At 37.5% G+C, this 21,292-nt stretch overlaps 1 protein-coding gene across 1 annotated transcript; it reads right to left on the bottom strand.

Moving 5' to 3' along the window:
* Positions 1-1,462: 1,462 nt before the first annotated feature.
* On the bottom strand, positions 1,463-20,112 carry LOC128207452 (uncharacterized). The gene is made up of 6 exons (XM_052910376.1): positions 19,618-20,112; positions 8,915-9,046; positions 6,892-6,941; positions 5,671-5,790; positions 5,263-5,407; positions 1,463-4,677 (listed from the first exon to the last, which is right to left on the bottom strand). Exons 1-6 carry the CDS (start codon positions 19,790-19,792, stop codon positions 2,492-2,494), a joined length of 2,808 nt encoding a protein of 935 aa, XP_052766336.1. The 5' UTR covers positions 19,793-20,112; the 3' UTR covers positions 1,463-2,491.
* Between the last annotated feature and the right edge of the window lie 1,180 nt (positions 20,113-21,292).

Below are 21,292 nucleotides of genomic sequence, written 5' to 3'. Positions count from 1 at the left end.
TTTTGCAGTTGGAAAGCGAAATGGTGTTCAGTGGCAGAAATTGCTTATTCATCGATGATACCCTTCATCCGGTCTCCATGAACTTCATGAACTGTTAAGGCCACTGATGTTCTTAACCTAACAAATGGATGTTCCAATCCCCGCTGCTCTTCTCTATTGTTACATTTAGGGTTTACAATTCTACCAGGTCATAGAAGTTTGTCAACCACTCTACTACATATATTGCGGGACAACGTTTTTGTCTCAGCTATATCTATATTAATATTAATTATACGAGATATCCGTTATTTAATATAAATCACAATACAAGTACATTTATTATAAACTAATTTAAACAGATCGTTGCGCACAACAGCTAAACGTGTGTTCGTTTCAATGGTCAAGGTCACGCTTGTTCTGTCAATCCATCATATTTTGGATTCCAAATTCGTATTTCTATACAATTTGGTTTTCAATAATACTTGATAATAAGATTGTTGTTCACCTTGGGTATTTGGCCAACTATTGGTCTATCGTCTAACAGTGGATGGTCGAACACAATATGAATTACACGTCAGTACTTGGAGAGAGTGTGATTCAACTTGCATGTTATTTCAATCAAATATATACAGGGTTCTACTACACAAGGGAAACATGTGCCATGCAAATACTTGGGCATTAGGCCGAAGGGTCAAGGCCACACCTCTGGGCCCATATTCAGAGTTGATTGTACACTCTGCACATATATTCCATGTGGTACGAAGTACGCAAACACTAAACAAATTGTAAATAAATAGGCCAAGCTATGTTACTTCCAGGAATAAGAAGGATAGCAACTAACTCCAAAGTATTTATAAACCAAGAATAAGACTGTAAATACAGGAAAAAGAACTAAGTAATAGGTATAGAGAATTGCTGCGGTTTACAGTAAAAAGTATTGAGTGTATTTCTAAAACGATCTTTAAAAAAAACTATCCACCAACATCTGGAGTCGGAGTCAGAAAGCGAAAATTTAAATGCCACAAAATATCCAAAATATCTTGAATAAAACTGATTTCAACCACAAAAATTCGTTCAATGTAAAACACGTTTTTGTAACTGGTTAGCCAATTTTTGCCATACATGCTCTTCTAATAGCAATTTACAATAAATAAAAAAATCCTGTTTTAAGCTTTAAGTCTTAAAGGAAATAATGGTACACGGTTTAATATTTAGCCTATGATGAATGATGTGACATACCAATAGTTTGCGATCACAGCCTTATTAACCCCATAATAGCCGAATAACTGTGTCGTAATTATTTCGCCTGTCCGTCCACAAAGGTTTCAATAAAAGCTAATATAGTCCATTTGGTCGATGGTGGACGACATGAATTTAGATATATCATTATTCGGCCGTTTACCATGTTCTCCGACTCGCTTAATTCGAGGTTTCTAGGTGCATGCTACCTTATTTTGGAGGGACATCTAAACTCAACGCCTCGTACGATCACCTGAGTATATTTTTTATTTGTTTTAAGAGATATTTTAGTTTACAATATGCACAATACATCATCAACAAGTATAACGAAGTACACATATCGTACATAAAATCATCGATGATAATAAAATTACTCATGCAGTTAATCACTATAGTAACAACCACGATTGTAGTACATAGTGTAAATATATTTACATGGAAAAAACATCAGTTGTATATTATATATGTATGGGAATGTGGAAAAACATTAAAAAGCATTCTTAAATGTAAAATTCGTTGTTAGTATTAACATTATATAATATTATGATAACAGCTGCAATAGTATAAGTCGGACACAGCATTTAAGAATACATTTGTTAAAGGAAATATATGTTAAATAATAATATAAATAATACACAAACTTTTGATTTAAAAACATGTGTATATAAAACTGACATCGAAGAACTGAACATGTGCATTTTATACATTAAAATCGAAATCGGCATTATACCTGGGATTAGGATTTTGTTAATGATACCAGATTATACTAAAATAACCAAGTTAGTTCTGAAAACGTTAGTTAATGAGTTTATAGTTAAAAGCAACTGTTTTGATTTATGTTTCTGTTGATGGAACGATGCGAACTTTTTATTATCACTTACTCTTTGTTTCGGCAATAACAGGTAACTTGTAATTATCGCTCTCAAGATTTCTTACAGTTTATACGCTCTCTACAGAAATTGAGGAAACACATTAACACAATATTGTAGAAGAAATGAACATGCTAACAATATGATGAACGTTATTGATTTGCCATTTATCGTATACCCTTGTTTCCATGGGAACACATATGTGAATATAATGCTCAAAGACGATCCCTGCCAGTTCAGAGGAGCTCCTTTAATTCACACCGAGAACTTGTGAACATTCTGACACTCGGCTTTCTTCTCATTGGACTGCTTGCCAGCTACGATTCACAGATATTCATACTGAACAGTCTCGTTTGTCAAGTAGACGTGCATGCGATTGTATTCTACGTTATTCATATTTCCGCTCAACAATCCTCATCTCCCTGCGTGTTCAGCTCAACTTTAAATTTGTGATCATTCCCCTCCAACTTGGTCATGTTGGTAATCAGGTCAGCCTTCAGGTCAGCGATGGGGCTGATCTTTTCCGGCGAGTTATCCGGCGACATCCCTAGCCCGTCATCATCCCCATTCGTGCGTGACGTCATATGTATGCGCGGTGTGACGTCACCTCCCTCGCTAGATGCTGAACTTGATATTGACCGACACTGCGAGTCCGAGTCTGACAGGTCGTCTTTATCTTTTGATGTGTCATTTAAATTCGCAAGGGTGACTCTAGTTAGCTGCGGCGACTTGGAATCTTGCCTGATCTGTTCATCGAATATTTTATCGTTTGGAGAAAGACTTGACTGGTCTGTCCAGTCCTTGATGTCGTCCTGAGGTATATCCGAAAATGAACCACAGCGAATCAGTCTCTGACCCGACCAATCAAGTCTGCCGTCCATGTCGTCCTGGTCGTGATGTTTCGTGTTGTCTTTTAGCGAGGTAGGGCGGTGGGATGATATGTGATGATCCCTAAATCTGTCACTAGTTGACTTAATCTCATAAGACACTGTACGATGAATACTATTAACATTTCTAGTTTCACCAGTCACAACATCGTCTCTGACTTCAAAGGCTATTCCACCCGTGCCTTTCTTTTCATTTTTAGACAGTTCTTCCTCTTTTGCTTTTTTGCTCATTGCATTTAGCTCAGTAACAGAAATGTCATAAGCTAAACCGTTATCAACCTCACGTTCATTTCTGCTTGGAAATGAATCCTTGAACAGAATAGAATCAGTGTCAAAGTTTAAATTCATATCCAGGTTCGGCATTGAACCGTCAAAATCGTCTTTAGGTTCACTCGGTTCTTTCACAATGCCACCTGTAATCTCATCAGTTTCAACATCAGCTTTGTCCGTGCTCATTGCTGCCACAGCAAAAATAGGCACACTAAACTGCTGACTTTGTTTATGCGTAGGAGCTATGATTTCTTCATCTATAGTTTCACCTGTTGGCGAATCATTATCTCTTCTGTGAGGCGTACTTGGAACCAAAGTAGTATCGTTATCATTAACGGATAAATCTAATGCCAGTTCATCAACTAATGTTTTGTCACCATTCGTATATTTTGAAGGCGTGACTGACTCAAGTGATATATTTGCGCTGCTAAAATGAATGCTGCGAGTTGCCAGCTCGGGCTGAATGGTTTCTTCGACGTCACCAATTTCATCTATAGTCACAGTCGGCGGTGATGACGGTGGTTCTTCCGTCGGCACAGGGGGAGGTAGATCTGTCGGCACCAGGGGCGGGGTTTCCGCAGGGGGTGGAGGGGGAGACTCCGTCGGTATAGGGGGCGGGAATTCCAGGGGCGGCAGTTGTGTCTGGGCAGTCATTTCCGTTTCCGGCGCGTTGTGGGGTGTGGTGGGAGCGGAAAGTTCCCCGTCGCTTTGTGACGGCGTGCTGTTGGTGGAACCGCGTTTCTTCTTCCGCTCTGGCTTCTGTGGAATGACCTTCTGGTCACTCTCACGGTCAAATGAAGGCTCTGTAACAGCCAAAGGATCCGCATAGCTGAGCCTTAGTACGTCCAACTTGTCTTCTTCCGTCAGGTTATCGAACGCTGACGAGAAGTGAGGAAGTTGTTTTTGACTTTCATCAGTACTGAATGGATCCTTATTTAGATCAACTCCAGCAGAGGGAAGGTCCGTCTCAGCAACAACAGACCTCTCTCTATCAAAGTTCAGTTTTAAAGACGGATCAGCTTCCTCCCTGTGTACCATAGCGTCCACCCGATTCACAGCAGCGGCCGCTTCGAGCGCATGCCCATTCGCCAAGGCAACTACCGGCTCTTCAGAAATACCATTCTCTATACCAGCTTTGCTCACTCGCTTCATCTTCGGGGAATCTCTCCTGTCGTATCGCATTTCACTATTGTAACGTTTATCTGGCTTGAACGACTCCTTGGGCACCACAGCGATGGTGTCCATGGAATGACTTCGGTACAGTGGATGGCTTAGGTTCGTATTCACCTCGCTCATGCGGCGGCCCTTCGGGGCGTGGCGCTGCTTCTGTAGGGTGACCTTGACTGGGTATGGGGAAGCGTAGCTCAGGATGGTCAGCGCGTCCTCATACACCATGTTCTCGAACGAGATGGCCACGCTCAAGATACGGTCACCTGGAAACATGAAAAATATATTGTTTGAAATCCTGTTTATTATTGGCTATGTACACATTAACAATCTAATTGCACCATTGTTTGAGGTATAAGGTTTTAAACATGGAAGATCTAGTTTACAATTGTCCCGCCACCTAAATTAATGTTTTTACCCCTCATATTTCAACTTTACTTTCAACGAAATTATTATATTTGAGTGTAAACGGGTTTGGTAACGGCGTAGTATAATAATGGTAATGGTTTGGTCAGAGCTAAAATTATAAATATAGAGGCGGAACAATTGTAACTTTTGAACTAACATCAACACAACCCTAACAGCATGTTCAGATAAACACGACTGACCAACTTCACTATGCAATCCATTCAACCGAGACACACAATGGGCCACATGACATTTAGTTAACAACGTGAACCTATACTCATATCGAGGACTTTACGTAAGTCATATATACATGTACATAATTATTTCATTATTATTTCACATTACATGTTTGTCCCAAGAATGGTATAAGTTAAAAATTTGAGACACATGGTATGATCCAATTGCTTGTGGATGGGTGTGCTACGATGCCCTGAGGTACGTACCGACTTTAAAGCGGCCCGAATCCTTGGCCGGTCCTCGATTGTGGACCTGAGAGACGTATATTCCGTCCCGCATGCTGCCCTTGATGTTGAAGCCCAGGCCGATGAAGTCCTGGCTCGTCAGCCACACCTCGCTCACCTCCTCATCCTGAATTATCAAACCAACAGTCAGATCAACAATGCTTAGAAAAGGATGCTTAGCAGTAGCGGGTAGGTTAAAGTCTTGACCGTATTTACATTTTTTGATTTATGATCTTCACTCCAAAAAACACACGAATCGGATACATCGAATCGGGCGAATGAAATGCTATATTTCTCTGCATATATAGATAATTCATTTATCGTAATTTTATTATTCCTACAGAGCCGTAATAGTTATATGTACAAACTACATTTTTTCATTGTTCATACCCCGGTGTATCTGTTGCGGTCCAGTGAGCCGACAGAACCCTTCCGGTCCCTGTCGTAGGGCAGGTCGCCGCCAGGAAGTGACGACCACGTCTTGGTTTCCATGCGCTTGTCGTTGTCAGTCTGTAACATGCGTTGCTCGTTAAATTATATCACCGCGTAACAAGTTTGACTTTACTGTTTTCTCATTTGTATATGCGTTGACATGTTTAAATAATTGTTAATAAAACTAATAAAATGTATTATATAGTTCTTGATCTAAATAAAGGCTTTTTTGTCTTCTTCTTTCATTTTCTTTTTCTCGCCTTTCTCCGTTCTTATTCGTTCTTCATTTTCTTCGTCCATGATTAACAGAATTAAGTCAGACTGATTAATGTTACTGTTTAAGAATGCTTTCAGATATGCTTAATAAACATTTATTAAATTTTGTATGATCGATATACATCGGATTGTTGATGGTTTTGTTTAAAATTTTGCACCTAGGTCGACCTTTGCGCCGTTTTGAGTTGCTATTTCTTCAGATTAGTTTCTAGGCCTATGTCTACAACTTCAATATACGCAAGCGCCTCTTATATTGGAACTATCCGTGCTAGTGCATTGTCAGGCGGAAATCAAATTACACTTGTTCATGTTTAATGAATAACTCTAACAATATTTGGTGATACAAATGAACTACTGTTGAAATATTTATGCTAAGCCTTATCGACTATCATACATACGCTCTAACCATAATGTAAATAGAATGATTTGAGAATTTTAAGAAGCAGTGCCATTTCGTTGCAAAGTGTAGCTAGCTATTAGGGTATACATGTTCTATATTAATACCCCCAACAAAAGGACAACATGAGAACAGAAATCAACTATTGCTGTTGAAATCACAGTGGCTATAATTTTGGCTAGTTGAATTTTTTTATTGTGACTTTAATGAGCCTTTGTCATCAAGCCACTGTGGTTGAAATCGGAATTTCGTCAAAATCTTTTTAAAATGCATGAGTAGAGATTACCCATTGAAAACAATAATTAACTATTTTTTTAAATATAAATCATCATGTGCACCCATCAATGATGTACAGGAATCCAACCAAAGATGCAATTATACAAACGAGCCTTGCATTTAAACAAATAGCTAGGGCATTGTTTAACGACACGCGGTCATGATCGAGCCGCTGAGCAGACAATACGAGACAGCATTGCTCAGCTACTGAAATTGTATCATGTAATTACCTTCCGCGATAGAGTCCCATCTTTGCATTCAACATACCCCGCCGGAACACCTGAAATAGATGAAGTTGAGATGAGTTGATAAAACTTTAAACAATCAATGTATATATAGTTAGATGTTAGATAGTAATTATTCAAGACCAAGATTAGGGACTAAATTGCGTAATAATTAAAACGACCATATCGGAGGTTGTTTTTTTAATTTCGTAAACATTAATAGAATGTTCAACTTTTTCATGACTGACACCCTGTCAAGGAACGTCCAAATGGAAAAAACAGACACTTTTAAAACATTTCCCAAGCAATACAAAATAAAAGTGGGTAAATGAGATGTCTTGACCAAGCTTAAGCATTCACAACTCTGGAAAATCGATGCCATGTGAGTTGTGTATAAAATACCCCAAGGTAAGCCCACTTCCCTGCCTAATGCCACTTCACGTCCATGCTACCTTTGAAGTCAATGAGAATTACGTCTCCGTCGGTTTAATGACGGTAATGTCTCTTAAGACGACCAAGACGTCTAGGAGCATGTTGGTTTGTCTCATTTGTTTTGCATTGAAGGTCTTCAACAGAGCTGCACATGTCTACTAAAGAGCAAACGGTTTTTGAATCTACATGGACAAACCCCCCATGTGCAGTGTTTATAATTTAGGTGAAACATGACAATTATTTCAAGTACACAGTTGGTCGTTATAATGGTCAACCAGTGCACGGTAAGTCTGATCCAGGCAGTAAAACTGGGCTATGCTGGGCAATTAGTAAATAAGGACAATATATACCACCGGCTGGCAGTCGCTGCACCCCGTGCATCAAGGCTTCATCCGCGTCCCTTGATAGGATGTTACCACATATTGTGGAAATATTTCGTTGGTTAATGGCCTTACCGTGTCACATTTATGGCTTATTTGTGTAAGCTTGCTGTGGGCAACGGTGACTTGTCCTCAAAGTTTACCTCCGTTTGATAATAATTATTTTTCTGTGTTACGTGTTGTTTTGGCCCGGGCAAAACAGAAATTAATACTGAATATGAAAACACTTAGCATTCATACGACGTATAAAATGCATTAGCAGAAGAACGGCTGATGAGCATATGTTTCCTACTTGGAAAAGAAGATATTTGAGTGTATGGTATATGTACAACAACATTGTTCTTTTACAATACATGTGCACGTAGCTCATGATCTCTTAATGTGCTAGTAATGTAGTTTGGTTTAACAGAGATACTACCCAACCTTCTATCAGTGAAATACATTCATATTGTCATTGCCTCGACGGCTTGCAGCACAGTATAGTAAACCATACAAGGAGTGGATCGAATTTGCTTAAAAATTGTCGAAAATTTTCAAATGTTTTGCCAGACTTTCTCATTTACAGTCATGATAATAATAGTGTTAAATGTGGTTTCCTCGTATGTTTAAATAAAGGAGTCCCGCTTGTGTGGTATCTTTTGCTTTAATTCCATTATATTATTATCCACTTTTCTTGCCCGGCTGTGCACATAACAAAAAGACACCTTTAGCTCTTACAAATCCACACACGAAAAGGCGTGTGTGTATATTTTTTTTCATTCTTTTCACCAAATAGTATATCTGTAAGCGAATGAAGCGTATCCCATAACGCCATGACATGCCAAATATGTCGGCGCTTTAAAAGAGGGAGGGATAGTTTACAAAGGAAAATGTGCGTTTGTAATCTTACACTCCCTTGCTTGTGAATAGGTAACCATCCATAGTTGTCCACAGGAATGCGGAAAATGCAGATAGGGGTCATGCTTTTTGAGGCCTTTATTCAAATATACATTCTGAGAGCCCCTTTGAGAGTGTGTTGGTTGAAGACCAATGAAAACTCACACCATTCTATGTCATTTGCAACCATATTATGTGACAATTTAGATAACCTGTCCGCTTTTTAGAAAAGAGAAACGTTACGCCGTATTTGGTAGCGTCGAGTGTTGGCATTTTTTTTTTCAAACATTCGGCTAAATTGCAGCATCCGTGAATAGCAGATACATTGTGTATAACCTTACCATCTACTGCCTCCGGGTCCCTATCAAAGGCGGGATTGCTGTAGGCGAACTCCCCGGGGGTTCTTTCCCCGCCCCCAGCGCTTGTCGCCCCGTTAAATGGTTCCGTACGTTCCTTCTTAGGTCGCGAGATTGCTGAAATGAATAGATATATAGGGATTGGTTACTGGAAAGACATGTAACTTGTGGATGATGTGTTTAAAAGTAATTCATGACAAATGCTACCTGAAGCAAGTGACAAATAATCAACGCATTCATTTAGTCGTTTACGTTATGTATTGAATAGTTCAAGTATTTGTTTAAAGATGCACTCTTACCCCCAAATAAGATTTACCACAATTAATATTTGTGTTTGAAAATTCCAAAAAGGATTAATAAATGTCGAAAACAATGGTTTTTATGAAGGATACCGAGTTTAATTTGAAAGAAATGAGCATGAAACACAGTATTTCTACCTTTTATGAGAATATTGTAGACCACAGTTAATCTTTTAGCACTCACCAATCATTTAATATTTTTGCGTTTTCAACTATTAAAACACGGTTACAATCTTGTTATCAGTAAATAATATGTTCTATATATTCATTATTTAGTAAGTAGTTAAAGGTTTATCAGTCATAATTGATGTTTGTTATGCATGTGTATGTACTGATTTTGAATAAGAGTGTCACTTAAATCATCACCTAGCTATACGATCACATTCAAATGTTGTACAATGTTTTAAGATGTTGTCAGGATATTATTTATCAATTTTATTTTATTTATGTTACAATTGATGTTTTCATCCTGCAAACTTTGTTTCAGGTATTTTATAACCCAAACATGTTCAATGTGCTCCGTGTTCCATACTCTTATAATTAGTTTCATTAGCAACGTTTACTAGAATACGATACCGTCATTAATTATTATCATATGCTTTCCGGTGGTTTATAGAGATGTATCAGTGAAATAAAATTGATATTTCACTTTTCAAACAGTCAAACAAAATCAAAAGTCATTGCGCACAGGACTTGGGCACAAATTCAACCACGTCATTTATACATAGATATTATGATATTTAAAAATGCAAAGCCCGTCCACGAACTTTCAGAACGAATATACATTCAAATATGATTCGATGCAGAATAAAAATGGTAATATCAGTAACAGATACTTAAATGCATGTATTTAACATTCCTCACATCGCTTACAATCATGAATATCATGGTTAGTTTATACCTTACTTTTGTCTGAGAACAAACATGAGGACCAGTGGGGTCTTTCGTGGGCATGAGAACAAACATGAGGACCAGTGGGGTCTTTCGTGGGTATGGGCATAAAAATCAATTAAAATCATCAGCATGATTTCATTCATTTTTGTAATTGTCGAACTACATACTTTTGAACAAAATGCTACTCAACCATTTATAGTACCCAGACACACAATACCAAACGACTTAATTATTCTCTCATTTTCTAAACGTATATAAAGACTCTACCCTGCGAAATTAGGCGTGTGCAACTTTACACTTCAATTAAGTAGGGTAATGGCTCTAATCGTAATTTATTTCATTTTTGTCGATTATTGAGAGTGTAGAATTTCATTAAAGTGTTCATAATTCCACCCCGTGTCTCATGATTCTCAATGATCGGTCTGCCTTTATCGAAATTTGTCTCAAATCAAGATATTGAGCATGATAGCTGAAATTCATTTCCAACTTTTAGAAATGCGTTTATTTTTTTATAATCTTTGGAAATATGGTGCATTGTAGTAAATGCCTGCAAGATATTTCATACATTTGTATGCAAAGATATTCTAACATGAGATATTAATGCACATAATTATTTCTCCAAATAGATTGATATTCTGTGCAAATATCCAAATATCATTAATTGTCTTCGTTTTGATAAGGTACGACGATATTTATATTTAGAAAAAAACACACACAACATTCCGCCCTCTCTTGACACCTAGTTTGTTTAATATATTGGGTGACATTCTGCATAAGTATATAGGCTAGATAATATCTGAAGTACTCTTTGTATGCGCGTGGTTAAATTAATGTCTCCTGTAAAAGTAATTTGTGAAGGATGTACGTTGCGTTCCAATCCTTTATTTAGCATCATGTTTTTTATAACAACTTAAGGCAATTAACGTTAATATCAATGAATAACAAAGTTGGAAAGATGACAACAATGTGACAAAATATCAACCAGAATTTACTCTGGAATGAAAATACATTGCCACATCATATTGTAAACAGATTCCTGTATTTTCATTATTACTACATTTTAAAGTTGTTAAATTAAACGAATGAAATGGAAGCTGAATAAAAAGAAGAATATGGAGAAGAAAAAGAATCCTATGATGGTTGTTGCTATAGTTATGGTGGTGGTGGTGGTACTGTTGTTGTTGTTGTTGTTGCTGCTTCTGCTGCTGCTGCTGCTGCTACTGCTGCTGCTGCTGATAATGATGATGATGATTACGAGGAGGAGGACGACGACGAAGAGGATGAAGGATGATGATGATGATGATGATGATGATGATGATGATGATGATGATGATGATGATGATGATGATGATGATGATGATGACAACGACGACGCCGACGATGACGATGATGATGATGATCAGGAGGAGGAGGAGGAGGACAGACCAATTGTATCTCGATAATCTTCCAAGGGTCGAATGGGTGGGGTTAAGTCATTACATATTAATGTCGTTAACGTGTCTAGGGTCCGTTAACGTGTCTAGGGTCCGTTAACGTGTCTAGGGTCCGTTTTCAGTCCATTTCAATATCGTTATTCCCAATTATTGAAATAAATATGGCCAATGAAAAGGTACACATTTTACGCCCGAAAGTCACTCGGTACAAGGTCTTATAAGACTAAATAAATATTTCGAATATATGAGTCAATGATTACAAGGTATGATTGTATGAATCAGACCGGCCATTGTCCCCTTGTGGTCAGCAATAAAATGGACGGTCGCACCTGTAGAGGACTTAAATGGCTATTTTATAAGTGTTCTTTGCAATAAAACTAATCACACATGCTACTTGTTCAGCCTTTATTTATCTTGAAATATACGGAAGATTGTTTCATTTAATGTACATTCATTGATTAATTAACAATTAAGTTTAATTAGTAAACTTTAAAGTTATTTATGTTCGCCATGGAAAGAGGAGGATGGAGCGACTTTGATAGACTTACTTTTAAATGATGTTAATTTATTATGAAATGTGGTTTGATATATTTCAATTTCTTTCAACTTAACTATTGTTTATGTTAGGAAATAAGTCAAAATTGATATTCATGACTGATTACAAGCATATGATTAACATGAGTTACCCCTGACATTATTCGTGTTCTACTTTCGTGAACATCTCCTTTCGTCCACAAGACCGCTTGAAACAATCAAAACTATCTATTACCATTACAGACCTGACTGAATTATTCGTTATACTTTGGTCCGGGTTAGATTTCATGCCTTGATTTGTGAACAGGGTTAAATTTCAAAACATTAGAACATATTTCAAATGTTATTTTGTAAATTCCACATGCTTTGATATAACATGAAGAGTAAAGAGAAGATTGAAGAGAATGTGTTAATGCGTGTTTGCAGCTGGCGCACAATTCTAAATTGTACAAGTGCGTGCTTGTAGAAAACGCAATCTATTTTAAACTTGCATTATCCGCCATTCATAAATGGTTTATTTATGGTTTCGTTTATTTATGGTTTCCATACATTTTCTCGAAATGTAAAATAATCTATGGCTGACACTAGTCTGTCAAGTCCGATGGAATATTGCAAAACAAGTAAATAATTCTTCGCAAATTTGAATTTGGTATTCAATTCTATTGCGCATGGACCTATAAACCATGATAATTTATAGGTCCATGCGTTTTTATTAATAAAAAATCCTTACAATTTCAAAATATATTTGCTGATATTTTTATGACCAGGTCAGCAATTTAACCCCATATATATCTGTTCTCATAAATCATATAAACGGCCGAACCATGTCGACAGGTCAATGAAAATGCTTATGGTTGATCTCCCAGTCAACAGGGATAATCTTTTTTCTGCAGAATGGCGATGTGTTGATAGCAAAGCCATGAAAGGCCTGATCATTTATCTGGCTACGACGTCGCCGACCGAGACCACTGCCGGGAGATCCGACAAGATAACTTCAACACCCTATAAGCCATTGTGAGCTAGAGTACACGTACTATAAGTCAGCCATCTAAATTGTTTTTTTGGCTAAATTTACCCATCGTAGTCGTCAATGAAGTTTATGTTTTTCGTTAAAGGTAAGGGTTGGCTATACTTTAACTGTCCCCTTAGTCGAGACCTACGAGTAGTCCCTGTGGCCATACAATAGTTACATTAGCCACTGCGACCAAACGTTTGGTCCATAAGAAAAAAAAGTTCCATTCGAAACTGCTGTTTTCATACCGACCATCTCAATTTCACACACCATGGCTTTTGAATGATACCGTGAAATATGTATATACAGATCTGATATTTGTTTAAACGAAATGGATAGTATCAAAACATAGATCAATTCGCTGTACGTAAGACCGTGGCACCCTACACCAGATAGTGGCACATAACACGTTTCAAGACCAGATACTAGTAGTTGGTCCCATAGACTTGACCGTGGTTCCCTGGACCAGATATCGGTCCATACGACCTGGCCGTGGTTCCCTGGACCAGATATTGGTCCATACGACCTGGCCGTGGTTCCCTGGGCCAGATATTGGTCGATACGACCTGACCGTGGTTCCCTGGACCAGATATTGGTCCATACGACCTGGCCGGTGTCCACAAGACCAGATATTGGACCATACGACCTGGTCGTGGTCCTCAAGACAGACCTGACTTTGGCTCGCAAGACAAGATGTTAATCGACCTGGCCATGGTTCCCAAGACCAGTTGTTGGTCTATAAGACATGGCCGTGGGTCGAAGAATAGCGCGTGGTGCCTTATACAATATATATTTGGTCCATAAAACCAAAAGACAATGTATCTCTACTTGTCAGTCATCACTAATTGTCGATGAAATTGTGATGTAAACGTTCGAACGCCGCACTCGTAGCCTCGAGACAACAAACACCTGACGCTAATTTGTATTTTGACAAATCGGACATATTTGACAGAAACGTGTATCGAGAAGAAATATGTCCATGTTATCAGTACTGTTGTTTATAATGCATGTGTGAAAAGACAAAATAACAATGTGTAACTGAGAACGGAATCTGCTTCGCACTTTTAAGAACCGTACATGGAATGTGGCCGTTCGACGCGATACGCAATGCCCAAGCTCCAAAAAGCATGTTTCGGTACATAAATTGCACCTATTATATACTATAAAGACGCAGTAAATGTATCAGAATATTTGGCCAACACGGCGGATTTATGCAATAAAACACATTCGCTAGTCCTACAGACGCCACATATAAGTTTTGCCGAGTGATGATTAAAAATGAAGGCATTTTTGTTATAGGTTAAGGTCATGCGGAAAATCCTCTATTTAGTGTGATATGGTGAATTAAATGCTAGTGCTTATGTATTATCCTTAAAGATTTAGGCTTAAATTTAAGCACCGAGTGACGCAACATTCAGTAAACAGGACGATTAAACATAATAATATAGATTTGTAGAAAAATAGGGGGGGTGGGGGCATACATCATATTACTGTTAAATATGTTGGCCAGTATTGAAAAATCAACCGCATTCATCATATTTGCTAAAGTCATATGAGCTCCACCATTAAGAAATTATGACAAATGTCATTACTGCTCTGTCCCCGCACCGAGGCGACCCCGGGTCATTACGACCCCGGTTTTATAGGACGCCTAACACCACCCCCATCCTCACCAGCGACTCACCCCTGTACGGTGACGTGACGGGGACTATTTTGATGAATGGTTGACAATCAATTACTCCCCGACCTCGCTGCTTGTCATTTGTGACCATCTTGATATGATAATTCACCGGTCACTCGCTTTGTATCTGGCCGAAATGCGATGCGAAGTAGATCGTTATGGTTATATTAACTAATAGCTGATATGTTACTACAGTTTCGGAAATCGGAGGGGGTAATGATAGTTGAAATACCAAACTAAACTCGAGGCCAACTTCATTGGTTTCAATCTCATTCAAGTGGTATTTGGTAAATGTGGTCTTTAATATAGCAAACATGATGTCAGTATTTATAAAATATTTACACAAAATGAAGGACCACTTTAGGAACACATGCCTGTGTCCCTTACCATGCAATCAGGGCAGTAATTATAGATATCAGTTGGGGAAATATTTTTGTTAGGACCGGGGCGTTTTCAGACCTTAAGCCATCCTGTTAAACTATTTTCCAACGGAACATGAGCACATACTTGTCAACACCGTTTCGGCCAAACAAAAACATTCCTGTGGTTCATGTTACGTGCTGACAAAAACACAAGCTAGATGGGTAGGGTAACATTATTTATTCTTCCAAGCAATTCCAAGATTTTACCGAATAAAAAACATAAAATAGGGTTGTGATTTAAAAGTACGGTCGGGACATCACAATAGGGTCGGTCGGGTAACCAAAACCTCGAGGTTTATTATATTACGCCTTATTTGTCAAGACCAGCGACATACCAAGCTTTCCTGCCTTTGGGGACGGTTGAGTCAAGCTTGTTTTAGTGTACTTCTCTCTTTTTATCTACAAATAACGTTTGAATTAATTCTTCAAATCTGAAATGCAAATATTGTGAGAGATAGATCTATCCGCATCGTGTCAATATTGCTTTAATGTTCATTCCAAATGGCCATTTGGACTTATGACATTTGTTTGTTGCCCTCATATCAATTTCTTAATCCCTTTGAGGTTCGCTGTCCAAATGATTGGAAATCAAATACGATTAAAAAGACCTATCGCTCTTGCTAACATAGGCTTGATCTTGTTACAGCATTATTTTTGAACGAAACACAGATTGTCTGCTATGTATGACAGAATGTTTTCATTGACAGAGCTAACATGGACATGCTACATAGAGGCCATGGGGGAGAGAGAGGGACATGTTGTACCCAGGCCCTTTAGGAGACCTATAGTAAAGACCAGAAAAGGAAAGAAAATCCCGAAAAGAATCAGTATACAAAATATGTCATGATAGACGAGCGCTCTAGACTGTAAAAGCATGATGAAAATGCTCAATCCATGAAGTACTATTCAGAATGTAATGCATCAAGATCAAATAGAACTTTACCATGTACAGGGAAAAACTTAAAATATGCAATACATGTTCTACGGAAATTACATTTGATAACCAAACGAAAAATATTCAGTCCGGTAAATTCCCTGTGAATAAAGAATTCACATGGAAATCACTGGGCTTGTAAGATGCGTTTAGTTTAGAAGTAATGTTCTTTTTGCATGCATGCAATGTCGCTATAAAATTATTCGATACATGTATAAAGCACCACCAACGACGGGACAACGTGTTGACATGTATTTTGCATAATTCTGCCCTTAAATATGCATTATTTTATTTCAATATAGACGGTAATGCTCTACATCTTACAGAGAAAGATGACACTATACCCGACGTATATAATCATATAGAACATAGTTAATGGTTACGAGTGTTTGCATTAATATTGCAAATAAAGTATACCACCCCGTGTAAGTAAACTCCATAATACCGGCATGCGACACGAGAACCTATCATTACCGTCGGCATTCGACTTCTTTTAAACGGCCTGACAGTCGGTAGTCTTCATGGAATATGATTTGGGCAATATCTTATAGATCAGATGGCCAAACGGAACTAATCACCAGCCGCAACACTAAAGTTAAAATGAGTCGATCCTCATACCCTTGTCGTTTTGTTTTTCTTTCTAACCGACGCCGGAGTTGATACTGGTGTCTCTACGCATAACGCGTAGTAGGTGATCGTTTGTAATTCTAAACAAAAAAAGCAGATTAAAACTTTAAAAAAACATTAATTAATGGTAAATTGTCGGTTAATGATGTGCAAAAGCATGCATTTTGTTCATGAGAGAATGTGAAATGTTTTAAGAATGCATACATTTTAAAAGCTGTTTTTGTGTGTCACGAAACATAATCGATTACATCCTTCACTTAGAAGACGGGAAACATTAATTTTGATTTATAAGGCTAATAAGTCGTCAAAATATGTAAATCGCGGCAAGGTTTCGCTGTGTCACTTACTGAGTGTTAGGTCTGAAACAATTGGACCATTTATTCAACGTACAGCAAATACGCTATATAGTTATATTACATAGTTGGGGAAATTTATTATACAAATGAGTTGTTTTGGGGAAATGTGGATGAAATACTTCCATATAATTATAAGTGGGCCATTTGACTCAAAACCATAAGTTCAGTCCAGCTCGAACCAAGCCATTCCAACGTTTTACACTACTATTTACACAGAACAATGTCAGATAAACAATCAATGGTGATGCAATGCAGTGAATGCACATAGTTTTGAAAATATGACATTGCTTGATTAAATCGGCAAAGATGCGTGCTCCGTGCATACCAAGAAGGCGTCACCCGCATCCGAGGTACAGAATGTAATACGGATTCAGACCATGGGGAGGGAGTAGGGACGATTTTTTTTTAAATTATGACGAAGAACCAATTTTGTCTGGATGGCAACACATAACGTATGCTATGGTCCAAATATTTTTTACCAAATCTGTTTAACATTTATTGTATAAAAAATACCCTGAGGAAATAGTTCGGTTAATTATTTCAGTAGTTGTTATCTCATTAACTTCTTATCTCTTAAACTGCTTCATATTTTGATCTGATCATCAGCTATACGTTGGTTGTGAATTGAACGAAACAGGTTAATAGGAGTTGGAATTTTAATGTTAATATAATGTTAAATTTCGCTGAACGGTGAATTTTAATGTGTAATGCAAGAAATTAAAGCCCGGAGGAAATCTGTGGTGGATATTAAAATGAAATAAATATTACCCTCGCATCTTTTAACAATACGCGTTTGTTTTTAATAATAGCTATTAAATAGCTACATAAATGGTCTATAAATTATCGTTGCAAATACAGTGCCGTAGGAATTTTGTAATACATATAAGAAGTATCCCTTATCAATGTATAAACCGGGTCTTAAGTAATCGTAAGGTGTTATTCTAGAGTATTTCAACACTGACTGAGATGAGGTATGCACAACAGTTGGTATATAAATTATAGCCGTTTGGTGCCATCCTGTCTCCTCCATGAGTTTCCTATCCCCCGTTTTGCATACTAAGAACTGCTTACGGTAGTCTAGAGTATTTATATGCATGTATATCTAATAAGGCAAGGATATAAGTATTATATTACACTGGTGTGTATGGACTTTCGTAGTCATATCTTGGGAGTAAGGGTATACCAAGCGGTTATGTTGCACTTCAGAAGCAACTCACATCGTACACACCTCGTGGTTTGTCTAGACCTCTGAATATCCGTTCATACCTTAAGATTGCACATACCTCAAGATTCGTACATACCTAAAGATTCGTACATACCTGAAGATTCGTACAGACCTCAAGATTCGAACAGACTTAAAGATTCCTAGAGACCTCAAGATTCGTGCAGACCTCAAGAGCCGCACAGACCTCAGGTATGTAATCTAAAGATTCGCGCGGATCTAATGATTCGTACATACCTCAAGATTTAAGATTCGTACAGACTTAAAGATTCGTACAGACCTAAAGATTCGTACAGACCTGGATATTCGTACAGACCTGAAGATTCGTACAGACCTCAAAATTCGTACAGACCTGAAGATTCGCACACACCTCAATATTCGCACACACTTCAATATTCGTAAAGACCTCAAGATTCACCCAGATAAAGATCTCCATATGAACCAGCAGTGGTTAAGCGATGCAAATTAGTAACCCAAATGAATAAATATCATTGATATGCAATTACTTAACAGTTTAACAAATGCTTTGCCTCGGTCGACTTGCAAGCCCTATTTATGTCAAACCTTTCCGCCTACCTTGACATTTATTAACATACAAATGTGCCTGCAAAATACTTGTAAGTGCGTGAAATCGATTGACATCCTTGTATTTTATATAACGAAATGTTCGAAGATGTTATACATCATACATGAAAAGTGCAAACAAATTTAACTTAAGGCAATTTTACACTAATGTTTCTTAGAAAGTGTTTAGGTATCAAAACACTTCATTCAAGCTCTTTATCGGTAATCAATAAATGCATTGCGAAGACCTTGAGGCGCATCTACCACGCAGTTACAAATCTGTTCATATGCATCATTTCAAAAGTATTTTAACTTTAATTGAAAAACAAGACATGTATGACGATGACTCGATAAGGTTGTCTGTATATAATTATCATGTTATCAGTTTATCTTAAAGAAAAGATGAGATACATAAAGAAGATAGGTTTAAGAAAGATCAATGTTTGTATTTAAAGATTTCACATTGCCTTGTCACTTGTCCAGCAAATATGAATGAATTAATTTTACACATCTTGGGTCTCTTCTTTTTATAATTTCTATACATGTTATATTGTGTGGAATTATATGGGGAAACATGTTTGTATCAAACTTTTAAACTCGAAAGGACTATAAATACGCCACATTATCCACTGTTATAAGAATTAATACTGAAGCAAGTTTTATCGTGCAAAACCCAACATAATTGCACGTGCAAAATGGAAGATGCTCACCTTTGCGTCGCCGCCACAGGAGGAAGGCTATGATGCCAAGGACGATGAACACAACCGCCAGGGTGGCGAACACGGACGCCACAACCACCACCCCCGCATCCGGACAATTCGCCGCCGCCGCCCGTCCCACGAGCGCCACCAACACACTTCCGGCCAGTGCTAGACGGACGGCCATCGTTACTCCGTGAAAATTATCTCCTTATAACGAATAAACGCATATTTTAACGCAGGTGTTTTTGCTTGTTATCATATCCATTTATGCTTTTACATTCATCTATCATCAGAATTTCACTATTTGAGAACTCCTTAAGTTAATCCAATATATACCACACCTTTATCACTGCAATATTTGTATTCTTTCAAATTAATAAATACGATATTTAATGCGCCTGCTATACACAAAAATCCGCTTGAAAAACTGGTAAAAGATAGCGAAACAAAATATATTTGCGAATTAAATGTCCGTCATGTTAAGTTGTAAGCTGTCACATTGTACCTATAGGGTTAGGTGTACAGCGAGCTGTAAATTTGTGGAAATCAGTGGTGTATATCCTATCAAAATAATGTGTGGAATGCGACGGACCGCTGCGCTCTAATGAAATGTTTGGATAACTGCGTCGCTTCAGAGGATGCTCAGTTCAAGTTAAATCAGGCGGGATTTTTCAAATTAGATTTTTTAGCACTTTATCCCAAAAAAATACTATGCTAAAGCTTACTTATAAATGAACTTCACCACGCAGTTCAGTTTTCATAGGTTTAGATACATATTTTAACACACGGGATGTAATGTATTATTAGCAATTGTATTACTCCTTTAAAATTAATTAAAGGTGAGCATGCATGTATTAATAGAGCGAAAAAATCATTTATACACATTGTCCTCAAAACATAAGGTATATCATTTCGGTATTTTGTTGGTAATATCTGACCCGGCACGATCGAACATGTAGTTATTAAGGTCGGATCAAAATACCTTAAATTCCACAAGAAACGGCAAAGCTCTATTGATTCCAAAATGAAGTTACAATACCGCGTAAATGAAATCCAATGGCACGGCGCTGGAGTTATCGCCCAATCAGAAAATTTGTACACACTATTAAGAAGAACGCCGGGAAAGGTGTTACTTATTGTATTATATATCCATTAGCACATTTATCCCTTTATCTGGCAATCAAGTAAATATTTGTAAACGATAAACAAACATATGCAGATATTTTAAAACAAAATTGTTTATTTTTAAACCAATAAAACACAAAAATCTCAACAGTTTATTGACAAAGACTTTTCTCGAAGAATTTCTTAAAAAAAAAAACATTGCCACATTTGTTAGCGCAGCAATTTACCTAAATAATCACCATGGCAATGCAGACGCGTTTCGCAGCTTCCTTCTCCACATGGACGAGCCTATTCTCAGTTTGGTCGTTCCTCCACATTATGTGAACCAGGATTTGTTGATATTTAAAAATTATATTTAAATCATGTTTTATTTCTTTCAAATATTACAATTTCAATATTAGATTTGTTAATGTAATGACTTAAAATATTGTAAATAGATTGTTTCAGCATATATTTAATAATCAAAAATAATATCTGACATGTACAGGAAATTGAACTGTATTTGGTGGTTTGCAACGTCACTCTTTATATGTTTATTATAACATTTCTTTGATGTCGC

Source organism: Mya arenaria, chromosome 11 (genome assembly GCF_026914265.1).
Source record: "Mya arenaria isolate MELC-2E11 chromosome 11, ASM2691426v1".
Classification (NCBI taxonomy): Eukaryota; Metazoa; Mollusca; class Bivalvia; order Myida; family Myidae; genus Mya; species Mya arenaria.
The sequence above is the reverse complement of the archived record's forward strand: the minus strand, read 5'-3'. Positions and strand labels throughout refer to the sequence as shown.